Source organism: Eublepharis macularius, chromosome 6 (assembly GCF_028583425.1).
Source record: "Eublepharis macularius isolate TG4126 chromosome 6, MPM_Emac_v1.0, whole genome shotgun sequence".
In the NCBI taxonomy this organism is placed as follows: Eukaryota; Metazoa; Chordata; class Lepidosauria; order Squamata; family Eublepharidae; genus Eublepharis; species Eublepharis macularius.
The window spans coordinates 87187905-87205458 of record NC_072795.1 but is presented as its reverse complement, the minus strand read 5'-3'; the positions used below and the strand labels follow the sequence as shown (position 1 = coordinate 87205458).

Here is a 17554-nt window from a genome sequence, read left to right as displayed (position 1 = left end):
TGGATACAATATAACAAGAACTTCAAACACAAACTTTAAGGGCAATCCTAAGTAGCTCTGCTCAAATGTCCCATTATGTTCAATGGAGCTTGCTCCCACAACAGCCTTTGATTTTGATTTTTCAAAATAAACCCAAATGTTACTTGTATTCTGCAACTCAAATTAGCAGATTACTACAATTCTATGTTATATTAATGTAACATTACTGACAGCCCAAACTTTCTCCTTCCCATTTTTCTTCAGTAGTAATAGGGACATGGGTTTACATTAGAATTAAAACTATTACAATGATCCTGTTTCACTTTTGCCCTTCGACAGCAAAATATAGAATTGAATAAAATCTTTCTTTGGAACCTAGTATCAAGAACACATTTTAAAAAATTGATTGGGGCCATTAGAGTTAAACTTTTTAAATCCTACAAACCACTATCTATATTTCTTAATGAAGAACACATTTAATATTTGCCAAAGAAAAAGTATTATGGACTTAATCATTGTGTTTTTCCCTGACTCACAGTACAACCCTATGCAGAGTCTATGCCTATTGATTTCAGTGGCATTAGACTTGAGCAGCTGCATATGATTGCACTGAGTCCATTTTTCTCTTTGATTGTGTTAATTTAGTTTTGGGGAGATGGATTAGGAAGCCCTAAATATATGACCCACAACTCTACTGAAGAAAAATAAGAAATTATACTGATTGACATATACAGTCATTTATTTGGTAGCAATTCCACTGACCCTTTTCTAAATAAAGCATGTTTAAAATCACAACCTAAACAGACAAATATTTCATATTAATTGATCTGGGGAAGATAATTTATAATCCTTTTTAAACAGATACACAAGGAAAAAAGATCAGAAACTCACCCACTGTTAGCACTTGTTTTGCAATGCAGGTTGTTAGGCCTAAAATGAATAAATGAAGACAACTTTCTAGCATGGTCTATTTCTCCCACTTCACTTGTGAAGATGTTCGGGTTGGAATTCCACAGGGATTTCATTTAATGGCTAGAAAACAACAAAATTTAATCTTACAAACACAGACGACAAAGAAAGAACTTCAGATAACACTCCCAGTGAAAGAGGAACTTTGCTCTGTGCCAATCCTGCAAAAACTGGTTAGACAACTTAGCAGTACAAATACTCTGATTGGGGCAAGCCAGACTGTTTAAGCAAAACTAGATTCTTCTTTAACATTTTTACAAGGCCTTAGGCAATCTTCATCACAGAAGCACCTGCCTTTGACTGGAATGCATCACTTGTGAATGCTAGCACAGGATGGAAAGTTGAAGAGATGTTTCAAAGTAGAATGTGTATTCTAGTCAATATAGCTATTACGTGTAAGTCACAGATACAGAAACTTCCTCATGCAAAAACAAAAAAACCCATCAAACAAACTAAAGAGGGGGCTTGGTTGAGATAATAAAGACCCAAGTTCCAGAACTAACAGCAATAGTTTTTATTAGAGAAGTAAACAAGATACAGCTGCAATGTAGTTCCTCCAGTCACTGTAAAAGTAAGCTATTTCTATCTCATGTCAATAGTTTAGCAGAAAATGAAGTAGAGGTATTACTTTTTTCCTCTTTTGTGACTATTAAAGAGATTATATTATTTAAAAAAAAACCTTTAGAAACTTATCTGCAACATACTGATAATTGGCCACAGGTGAGGCAAGATTTAATTCATATGCTGTATTTTCATAAAAGAAATTGTCTTTCACATATTGCTTCATGGCCTGAAATCTCAGTGATAGGAAGGATGGGCTACAGGTCTAATTAAATATATGCATAAATCATTATGGTTATTGCCCCCTATTTTTTTTTGCAATGCACAGTCATATGAGACTGTTATGTGTATAGAATTACTTTCATTTGACATGAACCAATACTTGCACCCTGGTGGAAACTGACAGTACACTCCAGAATCCTCCGCAAGGAGTCAAATCAATGTGGAAAGGTTTCGCTGGAGCATAGGAAGTTTGAAACTGGTTAACATTAACTGTACTGTTGCTTTGAAAATAATTGCTCTCAACAGAAAGATAAATAGTTGCCCTGAATCTGGTGAGAAGAAGGATGTTATAAACCAAGGCTCCCCAACCTTTTTGAACCCGTTTTTACCTTTGGAATTCTGACACAGGGTGGTGGGTACAACCATAAAATGGCTGCCACAAGAGATGGAGCCAACCACATAAAGGAAATCCAGGTGAAAGGTAGAAGAAGAGTAATTTTAAAACATACACTGGAAAAGCAGTGAGAGAAGAAAATCAATACTGTAGTGGCAGCTGCTGCTGAAACAATGTTGTTTTATCTGCACATCCAAATCCAGTGACCAATCAGAAACTCTGCTAGGCAAGAGCCATACCTGGCCCACCCACTTTATAAAAACACTTGCCAGGTGCCAGGAAAGGCACAAGTTGGCACCTTAGTACACAGAGGCTCCACACAAGAGACCTCTGCTGTAAACTGTATCACTGACCAGAGGACTAAGGGAATCCAACTCACTTTTTATTCAAACACATTATTAAAGGGAAGACATCCTGGGCCCAGTCATCTGCCAGAAAACGAGGAGCTGTGGGGAGCATAGTCCCTTTTCCTGTCAGAAATAATTGTTCTACTTGCCACTTGCCCTGAAGCTACAGCAATGAGGGTTGGGAAGGTCACAGTGATCACCAGATGCGGCCTGGAGTTCTCCCAGCATTATAACTGATCTCCACACTACAGAGATCAGTTCTCCTGGAGGAAATGGCTGCATCAATGGGGAGACACATTCCATCAAGTTCCATCCTCTCCTCAAACTCCACTATCCCTAGGCCGCACCCTCAAATATCCAGGAATTTCCCATGCTGAAGTTGGCAACTCTTGCACCAGAAGTCCAAGGGCTGCAGGATAATTGCTTCACTGCCTCCATCTTACCAAGAACACAGGTGAAGAACATCTTAGCCCCAATTGGATATTGTCAGATTCATTTCCCTCCTGTACCTTTCCCCTCCACTTCCCTTGTGTTTGTGTGTGTGTTTATTTTAAATTTTCAATCCTGAGGGCAGAGCCTTTGTCTCTTGAGGGATGTGAGCCACTTTTGGAACTGTCTGAAAAGCAGATTCCCAATATAAACATACCATCCTTAGATTGGAAAGAAACATCAGCAATGCTTTATCAGTCTGTGCTTGAATTATAAAAAGATGTTAATGACATCCATAACCCCTCAAACCAGTTCTCAATTTTAGCCTTTCCAATGGATCCTCATAAATCATACTCTCAGCTCTATTCCTACAGCATCCTGTACAAATTATTCATATAGAATTCATTGAATTGTGGAAGAAATATTTAACGAAAGGAAAACGCAACTTTTACTCATCTCCTGCAGGGAGATATATACATATACATATATTTGTATGGTGGATAGTACAGAATAGCAATGAAGCACACAGAATCAATAACCAAAATCTCATCAACCAGTGAAATCTCTGCATCATTCTGTCACTTGTCCAACTGTGACAAACTAACATACATAAGGGCTTAATCTTGTTCTGGGTTGGAATTTATCCTCTAATTGTCCCCTCAATTCCATTTTTAAGGAATATGTTAATTACTTTCATCCACCATTCTAGATATTCACTAAGGAGAGAACAGCTAGTCCTCTCTATTTCTTCTGGGGCAAAGTTCTGCGTCTTCGTCTGTCAGGAGAACCTCCAGACCAAACAGAATCCAGTCTCCTTCTGAGGGGTTCCTGCTGGGTCTGGACAAAATAAATAAAGCAGTTCGCAACAAGTGACTTGACTGCCCTCCTCACCGGGCACACAGCCACAGAAAGACATTCAAGCATAGGGCTTTAGTCAGGGGAGCCAGGCCATGTTTTCCAGAGCTTTCTAAAAAATTAGTTAAGGAGGACCATCACAAAAGTTAGAGTTTGCCCCTGTGCCCCTCCTCGTTACTAAAGCATTGTTTCCGATACAGACTCTGGTGCCTCTCTCAATAGTTTAATTATTTAAATAAGACTATACATAGGTAGCCTGATCCTATTCACTGCTGTAATTGATATGGTGTAAACCACATATAAGTATAGCAGTTAAATAACTTTGGCTCTTTTTCTGCTAACCACAAAATAGAAGCCTTGTTAATGAATACCTAAGGAAGGAAATAATATAGCAAATGTTAACCATGCCAGCCCTTCATATGAGATTAAAATTTTAAAGATTTTTAAAAGCATAATTCAAGGTTATTTGTGAAGAGCCAACACTTCCAAAGATATACATAATTATGTTAGCCCAAAGCACCCATTTAAGTGGCACAACTTTTATCCTGAAATTTAGCCAGCATGTTGTTTTAAATGATAATGATATTGTGTGGATTTCAGAGAATGATATTATGCGGATTGCAGAGAATGAAACTTGTCAAACAACTATGATACATTTAGTTGTTTAATCATCACATATTTGTTTAATCATCACATATTTATGCTTGTAGCTAAAAGCACAGACATTAGCACAAAGTCTGACTCAAGCCTGAAACTTAGCGGCTTAACCCCGCCCCCTACACACTCCTCCCCACATAGAGAACCAAGACTACAGCCTATGTTCCCTTTGTGTTGGGTTACCCTGTTCATTAGTTATATTTAAGCCAACTTCCATCAAGTACTCCAATTTATAACAGGTTTGCAGACTGCAATGTAAAGCTTGTGTAACAAAAGGCTTGGCCTCACAAAGTTTCCATTTAATCCATAAACTAAAGCAATCTGCATAGGCATCCTTTACTCCTAGCAACAAAAATTGAATTGCAAATCTCTTTTAAATGAGTTTTGTAGACTTGCAGATGAATGGCAAACTTGGTTATGAATCCCAACTCTTTTATGTAGAAAACACTGAGAATAATAGTTTGTCACTTTCACACACAGCCATTCACAACTGTATATACTATGTGTGAATATCAGGCAAGTGTATATTTTACTGTACACACTGCTATGTGATAGGTTTGATTCTAACATTTTGTTCTTACAGCCTTGGAGGAAAAAGTATGTCAAGTACATCTTACTTTCAAGAAAAACAGATTAAAGATGTGGAGCGCAACCAAACAATGAAATCTACGAACTTCTTAACAGTAGCATAACTGGATTGAAGCTTGCTTGAAATGGCAGAGGTCAATTGCTTTGTTTTAAGCCGTTTTAAGGCTGCAATACTACTCAGGTTTCTGGAGTAAGTTCCATTGAACACAGCACAACGTACTTCTGAGTAAATATATACAGGAGCTAGTCCTGTAAAACGGAGATATTCTGCTGGGCCTTTGGTTAAGGACCAGCAGGTTGTCCTCCCTTATTCCATCTAAGATTACCACCTCTTCTGTGACTGCCCTCGGTCATGTGCTCTGCCCACATGCTATGGCCTATGCAGGTTTTTGATTATTTATCTAAGATGGCCTATGTATAATGGTGCATGGATTATTTTAGTGATAGGTTTAAGAGCATTATTGATTTTATAGCTGATTATAATTATAATATTGTATTATAACAGTATTTATTATAACTAATTTATTGTATTTTATGATAATGTGAGCTGCCCTGAGCCCATTTGTGGGGAGGGCAGGATATAAATCAAGTCAAATAAATAAATAAAATAAAAATAAGTTTATAGATTAGAATCAAAATGACTTTTTCCTCCTTTCAAGATCCTGTATCAACTTTTTTGCAAAGCAGCTCATTTAAGCAGCACCCTAGGAACATGCATGGTCAGAGTAGTCATAGTTTTGAAAGGAAAAAAAAGTGTTTTTATTTTGAGAGACAAGAAGCTTTTAGTTTCATGCTGTCTTTTCTGTTTCTGCATGTCCCCTCAGTCAGTGACTGGCATATTGAAGTGATAGTCAAGAGTCAAGAATGGCTTTAGATTCATAAGTTATTTGGGATGTCTATTTTATAGGGAGGTGATGGAGAGTGCCCTCAAGTCATAATTAAATTACAGTGGGGGATTTTCATGGCAAAAAACTAACAGAGGTGATTTGCCATTGCCTGCCTCTGCAACCCTGGCCTTGGAGGTCTCTCATGCAATTACTAACCAAGGCTGACCCTGCTGAGCTTCTGAGATCTGACAAGATCAGGCTCACCAGGACTATCCAGGTCAGGGCATTGTATAGAGAGTAGCATAAGCACACCATGGGTTTAGGATTAAAGTGCTGATGTGGCAGTTTGACTAGTGGAAACAAAAAAAAAAGGAGTCTTGTAGGGCTTTTAAAGACTTTGTTTAACATAACTTTCATGCACTAGAGCCGACTTCTGTTTATGCTAGACTAAAACCTTGTCAAGAGTAGCACACATTCCTGTTTAATATTTGTTGCAACAGACTGACATGGCTGCTCTTCTGGACTTACTGCCTTTTATTAAATGAGAAGTATATTATGCTTGAGTTCTTTTGCTGTACTGTATTCAACAAGGTTTCAGGCAACCTACAGTGTGACTGCTCCATTGTCTGCTTGCAACATGATAACCTGTGAATTGCAGTAGTGGAGACTTGCATTTGAGACAGTGTGCTTCACCAAGATAGAATTCTTAAAGCCTTTATTTTTTAAAAAAAAGTTGTAAAGCATCATGTACTAACCCATCTGAAATGTAGATATATAATAATATGTGATGGCTGTAACGAACCCCCCACCCCCGCTCCCCCAACCCTTAAACCTGTAGAGGGGGACAGGGCTATATTATATATGATGTTTATATTAAAACGTTGCCATATATTATTCCCTCAGCCCTTCCCTCCCGGCGTGTTATATTTTTGCCTAGGCACTGCCCCACCCCCATCAGCATTACGGGAACAACAGCTTATTTCTCTTCTACGGTTGTAGGAAACATTTGCAAGACAGTCGTTCACAAATTCAAAATAATAATAATAATAAATAATAATAATAATAATAAAAATTCAAAATAAAACGCCCACACCCACACCCTACACAAGAGAGACCTGAATTCAAAACAGCATAAACTTCTGTCTTTGCTTCTACTGGGGTGCGGAGACACAACGCTGCCAAGTCACTATAACTATAAAGTTCCGGGTTTATTCAGCGACCCCTACAAACAACAACTATTATTACAACTCTAGGGTTAAAAGCACCAGGAAATCCGGTCTGCAAGCAAAGGGACTGTCCCCCCTAACACTTCCCTACACCGCACAAGGGAAGAGCCGCCTTTGTTTTAAATCCATGGCGATCCTCATTTCCTGTGTCCGTGTTGAGAGAAGGCACACGAAAACGGAAGTTCCTTTCGGGAATAGGGTCCGGTGAACAACACGTTCTTCTAAAGCTAAGTTCCACCCTCAAGGACCCATGCTCTGGCTGCCGGAGGCCGGCCAGGATCAGCATCTGCTTGGCGACAACAACGAGGGGCCGGTGTTGCTGCTATGGCGAGCAGTGGTAGCCTAACGACCGCCGCTTCGCCTAAGGAAGCGCCCGACGCCGACAGCGCCATTACTCGCGGCCCCAGGGTCTCAGTCGCCACCTCCTGGGAATGTCAAGCGGACCTGACCAATGTCCTGCGCCTCATTCCGGAGGAGGACGAACTCGGAACTGAGGAGCTTTTGGGCCCTCCGCAGAACGGGTGAGGGAGGCCTCTAGGGGTGTGTGTGTGTGCGTGCGGGGGGGATGCCTTAAGTAGAGACCTCCGTTTCCCTGGAAGTGGGTGAGAGCGCAGGAAAAGAGGCCTTTGCGCGTGCTCGGGGGACATGGCGAGGAGGTGCTGTTGGGGACGCCCTTTAAGTGGCTGAGGCACCTAAAGCCCCTGGGGTCCGCTGCTCTTCCTGCACTACGTCTGCGTAGCCACCATTATTTCTTAATGGGGTAAAATAAGGGAGTTCGCTCTTTGCTTACCTACCTCCTACAGGTTGTCATACGGAGTCGAACTTTACTTGATCATTAAAGGTAAAGGCGAGCCACCCAGTGTTTTATTGGGTCTCACTAATTACCATTGTATAGACTGAGGGTGAGGAGATGGTAGATGAATATATCGTGTGTGTTATGTGCCGTCAAGTCGCCTCTGACCTATGGCGACCCTATGAAGGAAAGACCTCCAAAACGTCCTATCATTAATAGACTTGGTCAGATCCCACAAACTGGAGGACATGGCTTCTTTTATTGAGTCAAGCCATCTCGTTTTAGTCCTTCCTCTTTTCCTACTGCTGTCTACTTTGCCTAGCATTATTGACTTGTCCAGAGAATCTTATCTTCTAAGGTTGCCAGCCTCCAGGTAGTGGCTGGAGATCCCCCGGAATTACAACTGGTCTCCAGGCCACAGAGATCAGTTCACCTGGAGAAAATGGCTACTTTGGGTGGTGGACTCTATGGAATTATGCCGTGCCAAGGTCCTTTCCCTCCCCAAACCCCACTTTCTCCAGGTTTCTCCAGGTTTCACCCCCCAGATCTCCAGGAATTTCCCAACTTTGAGCTGGCAACCCTATTATCTTCCCATGATGTGACCAATGTACGATAGCTTTACTTTTGTCATTTTAGCTTCTAGGGAGACTTCAGGCATAATTTGATCTAGTACTCACTTATTTGTCTTTTTGGCTGTCCGTGATATTCACAAACCTCTCCTTCAGCACCACATTTCAAATGAATCAATTTTCTTCCTGTCAGCTTTCTTCACTGTCCAACTTTCATATCCATACATAGTTAAGGGGAATACCATAGTCTGGATTATCTTGATCTTGGTTCCCAGAGAGACATCTTTATCTTTATGGATCTCATCTAGCTCCCTCACAGCTGCTCTTCCAAGTCTCAATCTTCTTATGATTTCTTCATTGCAGTCTCCCTTCTGGTTGGTGTTTGAGCCAAGGAATAGAAAATCTTGACCAATTTTAATTTCCTCATTGTCAACTTTAAAATTGTGTAATTCCTCAGTAGTCATTACTTTTGTCTTCTTGATGTTCAGCTGTAATCCTGCTTTGGTGCTTTCTCCTTTAACCTTCCTCAGTAGCTGTTCATTCTGTTTCCCCATGTTCTGTCCTAACAGTAGCCTCTTGTCCAGAGTACAGGTTGCGCATCAAAGCAATCAGATGTTGTGGCACCTCCATTTCTTTTAACACTCTCCATAGCTTTTCATGATCCACACAGTCAAAAACGTTGCTGTAATCTATAAAACACAGGCTGATTTTCTTCTGAAATTCCCTGGTATATTCCATTAGCCATTTGCAATGTGATCTTTAGCGCCTCTTCCTTTTCTGAATCCAGCTTGAACATTTGGCATTTCTCATTTCATATATGGTAAGAGTCTTTGCTATAGAATTTTGAGCATTACTTTACTTGTATATGGTGAATATATTATTACATGTTTTTCTGTGTGGTGGAAGTTCCGGAGGTAGCAGTTACCTAGACAGGTTACGTTTGAGAGCAGTGGCATTTTTTATTTATTTACAAATATATAAGCAATGTACAGGTGAAGGCAATACTATTATAGGGCAACAAAGCCCACCATTCATTATGTTCCTGAGGAGAGATTTTACACCTTCAGGGTTAGTCACCATCAGTGCCTGTTTGCCTTTCTGCCACTGCTGTTCACCCAAAGACAAACTATTGCCCCTTCCTCAGGTGGGAGGAGAGGGGCACCTTCTCCAAGTTTTAATGGATACATGGACAGAAGCATTTTCTAAAGATCAGGTACTGTCAGTAATTCAAAAATACTGCCATTCCCTTTTTTAAACTGTATGTGGCTCCCTGTAAGCATGCTGATTTAGCTAGGTCCATAGAGTATATCTTTCCATGCTATGCATATGCAAAACTCCTAACAATATCTTTTTTATCTTGAGCAGTTGTAACCTCTGGCCTCTCTCTTCATTCATTATGTTCCAATCCTTACACAGCAACTCACACAGTGATTTATAACAAGTCTCTATGCTACAACTTCTCCACGCAGGCATACACACACACACACCATTCTTGAGCTCTGACTCCTGAAAGCTTATCCTTGAATAAACTCTGTTAGCCTCAAAGGTGCCATTTGATCACTGTTTTATTTAATTCAATTTCAGGAAAGAAGTCTTTCCTACCTGTAAAATATCTTTAGCTGGGGATTCTAGGACTGAACCTCTGAGCTTCAAATTTTGTTTTACTACTAAGAAATGGCCTCTCCCGAAGACTTGGCTCATTTTATCTGTACAGCATTCAGCAATGCCAACTCATTAGGGAGAAGGAGGTGCTATACGGGATATTGAACATCTTTGGTGTCTAAATTTTGTTCTAGCTTGAGGTAATGTGTTCTGCCCTCATAAAAAGACTAATCTCGTGCCAAGGTGTATTAAAGAAAACATATAGTGCAATTCCAAACAAAGTTAATCTGATTTCAGTGGATTTAGACTCTTCTTCTTAGGATTGTGCTGTTAGTATACGTTCATGATGAAAGCAGACTATTAGAAATTGCATTCACATTGTTACGATGTTAAATTGTCCAGTGCTATTTTTATGTCAGTTTAAAAGCCTTCTCAAAAACAGAATATGTAGATGGTTCTGTGAAAACTAAAAGCGTATGTGAATCTAATATATGAATTCTGATAACTCAAAAGCTTTGCAGCTCAGTTGTACATGTAGACAATTAAAAACTTAAAATAGTGAATATATCTTGATTCTTTTTGCCCAGGTTTTAATTAAAGAGTTGAACTTCTTGAATCATTTGTACCTAGGGTTGCCAGGCCCCCTTACTCTCTCAGCATGAGGTAGGGGGACCCGGCGCTTACCTCTCAGACAGTGATGTCACTTCCAGGAGTCACGTCATCATGCAGGCCCTGAGAGTGCTCCCAGGCATCATGCCAGGCCAATTTGGGCCCCCAAACAGGCCGTATTGGCCCACCACAAAGCCTGGGAAAACTCCTAGGGCCTGCATGATGACGTTACTCTTAGGAGTGATGTTGTCATGCTGCATTGGGAGCACGTCCCAGGAGGCCCATTCTCATGCCTTTTCCCCCACCAGCCAGGTGAGTGATAGCAGGGTGAGGAGGCTGGGAGCAGGGGATCCCGCACCCCACCAGGAAACCAGCAGTTCTATTTTTATCATCTACTTCTAGCCTTAGAACTGCTTTATGAGTGTCACATTTTTTAGCTATGGCCTGCTTGAGTTTCTAATGTATTTTATTAGTTTATTAATTGTTAACAGCATTTATAATGTATGTTATATTTTACTTCATAAGCTGCCTTGAACAGGTTCTCTGAAGAGGTGGCATAGAAATTTTCCAAGCAAATAATAAATGTGAGTTTATGGATATATACTATCATCTCCTGTCATCAAACATATAAATACAGTGCTGAATTTATACAGGGACAGGTCTAGGCCCTTGGGGTATAATTATTCTTAGCATTTTGTAGATCCAGCATTCAGACTATATCAGTGAGTATTTAATTGGGACATACATAGTTTACTTTTCAGTTTAAAATGTAATATTATTCACCTTTGCCTGTCCATTTTGAGACAATTTTTGCTCGCCAGCATCTTTAGTTAACAATATTATTCTGGTCTGTCTGGTACAGTTTGTTGTAAATTATGCAGAAGTATAAAACTGTTACTTTTATGACCTGTGATTATAAACACTTTAAATTGCCTAACTTAATATTTTGTATCATCCAACCTTTTAATAGTGAGAATATTGTGGTACTGGAAGGATGTTTAAATAATGAAAACATAGATCCATGTTTTCTCTACTTGCACTGTGACCCGAATGGTTCTGAAGAAATTATGAGTCTTGGCATTGTTAGTGAAGCACGAAACATGGAAATATATGTAGGAGAAGAATATTGTGCAACTGGTAGAGGACAAAAAGTCATTGCTATCCAAAATGGCAGGTCAGTAGCTTTGTCCTTTTGTATTATTCAATCATTATTTGAGTTAGGACATCACTATTACAGCCTTGCAACCAAGCTTATATTGTTGTTATTCCACAAGCCTTATCCTAGACAGCCTGCCTGCCCACCTGTACCTTATTCATTTGTGTCATGTTGCCAGTCCAAAAGGAAATAATCATGTGCATTCCTGTTTACCAAACCTTTGCCTGTCCATTTTGAGGCAATTTTTGCTCTCCAGCATCTTTAGTTAAACCTAGTACACTTTGCCTAGGTTATTTCTAATGAGTGGGTCATTTTTAAGTTGACATCTCAACATACTGTTTATAGACATAGGAAGCATTGGCATATTCAACAAAGTATACAGATATGAGAGATGTTTCTTAAATGCTAATAAGAGAGTTATCATTGGATTAAATAAGGCAGAGGTGGAAGGAAGAGCTGGATATTGACTTATAGCATTGTGCTGTTGGCTGTATCTACTGTGGAAGGCAATGTTGCTGGGTTTTTGTTTCCCTTACTGAATAGGGCATTTGTGTTAGCTTGCAGATAGTTTGTAGTTTAATGCAAACAGGCAGAAGGCAAACTTGCCTGCTGGTTGGGAAGCTCTGTTGGGAAGCTCTTGTGAAAAGAAGACCTACCATCCAGTATAAAGAGACTGAAATGGCAGAGAAGATGAAGGATTATGGATTAGACTGTGTGTACCCTTTTAAGGGCAACAAGCTTCAATTCTACACAGCAAAGGCAGGTTTATTAACAGGCAATTCCTGCAGTTTTGTGAGATGGGCCATGTATGTGTATTTAGTTCAAATGGTGATACACTGTAACCAAACCTTACTGGATGAGTGTTTTCTCCCCGGGCTGGATCAGACTAACGTAAACTGACAGATACACCTAGGTTGATTGACTAACATTAGAAAGACACTGGTCAAAATATTACATTTTGAATGACTTAAATAAAGATAATGTTGTTGAACTTTGGTATTGCAAACGAAGTCTGGGATCCGGAGGACTGTGTGCATGGTCCATGTATATGCTAGGGCTGTTCCAATTCCCACTTCAATTTTCCCTATGTTCCTACAAAAGTCACTTCTGAAGCTCAAGAAGTCTTTAGGAATATGATATAGCATAGTATGAAGGAAAATGTTCAACACTTCACACCATGCAGATATGAAAGCAGTTTTTCCTTATATCTGCTGATCTTTGGATTCTAGCCAAGGAATCTAACAGTCTAATCCTACTAAGCAGAGTTACTCCAGTCTAAGCTCATTGATTTCAATGGGCTTAGACTGGAGTAACTTTTCTTAGGATTGTATTGTAAGTTCTTCCATTGTGTTTAAGTTGCATCTGGCCTTATCCAAATTACTTGCTGAAAGATGCTGAAATTTTCAATCATTTGTAAATCTGTAAATGTTTCACAATGGGTATTAGAAAAATGTAAGTAGTACCTTGAAAAGAAGATAATTGGTAATGTTGTGCTGATTTATATAATATTATATGAAAGTTTCACAGCTCATTTATTTTATTTTCTAGCAAAAATAATCAGGTTACATTATACAAAAAATATATAAAATTGGAGTGCTCTACAACCTCTTGTAAAATTAAGGTAGGAATTACAATAAATCATTTCTTAACTTTGGGAAACATGTCTTTTAAATATTATATATTTTATATCTGAGGTACAAGGTGGTATTGGAAGAAATTCACTATGCCTTGGCTTGTATTTGGGCTTGGGAAGAAAGAAATTTCCTTTCTTTAATATGGAGATGCCTTTTGGAGATAGGGTTCTTATTCCTATTGATACAGTAAATATCCTTCTCTAAAAGACTGCATTCTAATTTACAAAAAAAATTTAAAACAAGTCAAAAGGATTTCAGGTATAACAAGGAGTAGTTTCTGTAAATCATAGACAGATGGCAGACACAAGCCATGCAACAGGGGAAGGCTGATAATTTCAAAAGCGACAGCCAGTCTGTTTTTGGAGAATATTTCTTTTCTCATTCTAAACAAGTTACTAAATGCATATGAACATAGGCAATCCGTTACCCTCGGGCCATTTGTCTTCTGTATTTGCTTCTGTTTTGTTCTGAGACTGAATATACACTGAACTGTGGGAAAACTAGTTTGGGAGGAGATTATGGGGCAAAAGATTCTGTAACCCCACTTCTCCCATCTGTCTGTCACTTCTTATCTGATAATGCCTTTCATTATTCAGTAAACATTGGTTCTGGAACTCATTTTTACTTTGATAATGTGCATATCTTCCATGTGTCACTGGATTTATACAAAGTATGCTTCAGTAGCCATGCTTTGACTAATGATTATCTAAATTATTTTCAGACTAATTTTAATGGAGCATATGTTTTAGTATGGTACCATGAAGAGGCTTATATACCTAGAAGCTTATTGTTGTATCCTAACATCAGCTATAGTCATGATTCAGCATCTGCTGGCTCTTTGTGCTGACAGAGGGCCCACGGAGTTAATAATCAGAGCTGTAGAAGGTGCTTATATCTTTGTTGAGTTTTAAGACTTGTCTCTCCAGGGTGTTTTGTATAAACAGCTAACAAATTAATGTAATAATTTCACCAGTTCCATACTACAGCAGTGTGTATCTTTTTTTTTTTTTTTGCTAGCTACTCTCAATCAGAGAAAAAAAGAGAGTACTCATCAGCAGAATCTTAGTGCAAGTTTCTACAAAACCTGTGCCAGAATTTTCTATGGTAGGATCAAGCATTGACTTGGACAGAGTGCAAGCTATAATGGAATCTATGGGATCAAAATTGTCACCTGGTGCTCAACAGCTCCTGGATATGGTTCACTTTCAACAGAAGGTAAGCTACTGCTTATGAAATACTAATGAAACACGTGAGTGACTGAGGGAGAGCTTGCATATTGAAGGATCTCTGAAGAGAACAAAATGCACTTCTATGGGCTCAGCACACTAACTGCATCCCCAGTGAACTTCCTGTCAGTGGGGACTGACCCATCCAGTGTCTGGATTAAGGAGTTGTGTCTAAGATGTGATTTAGATTAAGGCTGTAAAAACTAAATTGGCACTGTTGAGTATTGAGTTAGTTTCTGTTAATATATGTCTGTGCTGCTGCACTTGTTGCACAGTGCAACTGAGAGAGATACAAGTTAGTATTTTTTCTCCTCAACTATATCTAGATATCTGAAGTAAATATGTAGTGAGAAAATAGAAAATAATGTATTCTTCTCTTCCTCAACTCTTACTTTGTTTTAAAGTGAAGCACACATTTAGGACAAATTGTTCTTCCTCCCGTTTTCTTATTCCTTATTCTCTATATTTACTTAACTTTGCCTTCCTGTGTCACTGATTATATTGATGGTTATTATGGTTTGTAGAAACACAAGAACTGGAGATAGAGTTCAGTAGAAGATAGTTAAATAGCATACAGCAAGTGATTCACCAAGCTGAGGGATGATTCAACAGTGAGGAAATGTAGTGCAAGATTGGTGAATCAGTTCAAGATAGACAAATTCAAATAGACGTGTATTGGCTGAGCTTCATAGATGTGCTTATATGGCTTCATAAACAACCAGTTCATGTATCCATGCAATTTATTTCCATTAGAATGGTCCCTCTTTTGGAAGCAAGCTACAAAATATCTTTGGGAGAAAAGGATTTGTGTTTAGAAACAATCATTCTGTTGATGGATTGCAAAAGGCATCTGAATTTGAAAGTCTAAGCCACTTGCCCAATGGGCCTTCTTCTCTTAAACCTGGTTCAACAGTTGGAAAAGTTCTACAAGATTTAAAAACATCCACTAATATAAACAAACAAGAACCTAATAGAGGTAATGTTTTTGAACCTCTGTGGGGTCTCACACCACAGCATAATGCCATGCTTTCTCAAAATGACTTTAAAGGTTTGATGTCATCACTTTTACAAGAGCAGTCAAATGAAAACTCAAATATACCCAGTTCTACATTTTTGTTTCCATTTCTTCAAACTTTATGTGGTCAAGTAAATCGTTTACAAGTAGATGAAAAGAAGAAACACCGTGAGAATAATTCTGCATCTATGTCTGAAGATGTGGCAGCTCAAACTCTTCGGTGAGTTTTTGGCTTTTTATCCTGATGGAAGATACCAGCACGTCAGTGGACCAGAATAATAAGTAGAGAGTAAATTCTTTTCCCACCCTCAGTCTTTGGCTGCTGGATTATTATATATGTTTAAGAACTGAGCACTGACTGGCTAATAGGGATCTCAGAATGCCAGTTTATGGCATAATTATTATTATTTATTCAATTTGTAGTCTGCTCTCCTGCAAACAGGCTCAGAGTGGATAACATCAGTTAAAACAATACAATATACAATATAGACAATTAAAACTGGTAGTATTAAAAGAGCTGCTGCAATTTCACAGCCTTCCCTCAGCAGCACATATTGCACATTCCCACAATAATTGTAGGATTGTAGGAAGAGTTCGTGCATGGGTGGCCTCTGAGTGGAGCCCATATTTGTATTTTTCTGAGCGCTTTTAAAACTTATGCTAACTTGCATCCTGTCCAAAATATTTGTGTTGCTGAGTTTTACATGTTGGTACGATGCAATGATTTCAGGGCAAGTTCTTAGACTCTGTGCCTGAATTGATTCTAAAACTGAGAAAATCGAATTGCTGGGATTTCTATGCTTACATTGTTTAACTATTTTGAATAGCATATATAAGTAATATTTGCTTTTTGATTTGGATTCTGATTAAATTTTCCATTAATTGGAGACCCATTTTTCAATGGAATGGAGCTTTTCTGCTTCTTCCACAGCAGCAGCATTTTGGGGATCTTAGTGGGAGCAGGGAGGCAGAAAAGTTCTATTATTCCATTGACAGAAGTTCCTTAAATTTAACAGAAAATGAACTTTGGATCTAACCCCATAGTTCTGAAATTTCCTGGTTCTCTAATGTTCTTTGTCTTCTGTTGATGCAGTGTAAAGTACGTGCTAAATAATGTTTTTTTTAAAAAACTGCTTTGCCTTTTAAATATTTGTACATCTATTACCAACAGAATGGAACAGCCTATTTGCCACTACCTGGAAGACATAATCTCCAAACATATGGAACTGATGGAGAAGAGACTAACAGACTATATTGATCTGCATATGCAGAAACTTCAAGAATATCTTGATACTAAAGTTGCTACAATAATGTATTTGGTTCAGAATTCCAAAAACATTAGAGAAGATCATGATCCTTCAAAAGAAGGAAACTCCAGTGGGAATACGTAGGCAATCTTTGAAAAATGTAAGATCTTAATGTAGTTTCCAGTGTCAAGTGTTCATTTTGCTAGTCTTTCAAAACTTTATGAGCTTGCTAATATTTAAAACCTCCGTATTTTTACTTGTTGCTGTATTTCTCCCCAGTATTGTACACTAATGTTTGTATATCTGAACCTTGCAAAACACATTTTTTTTTACAGTTCAAAGAATTTTTCTACATCTACTTTGTACTTATTTATTCATAAACATTTCCAAAAATATACTTTTTGGAACCTTTATCAACCTCCTATTAAACAATAGATGTATTTAAAATTTCAGAAAGAAGTATTTGTGACATTATCTCTAACTCGTTTCCTAGTCATAATGTAACAAGCAAAGCATAGTTAAATTAAGTCCTTTAGTTTGGTTATTTAAATACTGTGTCATATTTCTGAGTAATGCAGAAGTCTTCTATTGAAAGGCATGGTGGGTGTGGGGATGTTTCCATCATGAATAAATTGCCATGCAGCCTTAA

At 38.6% G+C, this 17554-nt stretch overlaps 2 protein-coding genes across 3 annotated transcripts in view; one reads left to right on the top strand and one right to left on the bottom strand.

Annotated features, from left to right (window-relative positions):
* LOC129331788 (disintegrin and metalloproteinase domain-containing protein 9-like) overlaps positions 1-7116 on the bottom strand; it is a 65177-nt gene extending 58061 nt beyond the window's left edge. Inside the window, exons 1-2 of one of the 2 annotated variants that reach the window (XM_054982295.1) lie at positions 6944-7116; positions 871-1011 (exon numbers count right to left, since the gene is read on the bottom strand). In XM_054982295.1, coding sequence (XP_054838270.1) covers positions 871-943 — 73 coding nt within the window. In that variant the 5' untranslated portion in view covers positions 944-1011; positions 6944-7116. The remainder of the gene's footprint in view (positions 1-870; positions 1012-6943) is intronic. The other variant, XM_054982294.1, reaches the window with a different exon arrangement.
* Positions 7117-7299: 183 nt separating this feature from the next.
* On the top strand, positions 7300-17417 carry C6H10orf88 (chromosome 6 C10orf88 homolog). The gene is made up of 6 exons (XM_054982277.1): positions 7300-7575; positions 11598-11801; positions 13332-13404; positions 14435-14632; positions 15397-15878; positions 16830-17417. Exons 1-6 carry the CDS (start codon positions 7379-7381, stop codon positions 17047-17049), a joined length of 1374 nt encoding a protein of 457 aa, XP_054838252.1. The 5' UTR covers positions 7300-7378; the 3' UTR covers positions 17050-17417.
* Positions 17418-17554: the final 137 nt, after the last annotated feature.

Coding starts and splice junctions, on each gene's coding strand:
- C6H10orf88 (XM_054982277.1), top strand. CDS start 7,379: ATGGCGAGCAGTGGTAGCCTAACGACCGCCGCTTCGCCTAAGGAAGCG. Junction 14,633..15,396: donor TGGTTCACTTTCAACAGAAG/GTAAGCTACTGC, acceptor TATTTCCATTAG/AATGGTCCCTCTTTTGGAAG. Junction 15,879..16,829: donor GTGGCAGCTCAAACTCTTCG/GTGAGTTTTTGG, acceptor TATTACCAACAG/AATGGAACAGCCTATTTGCC.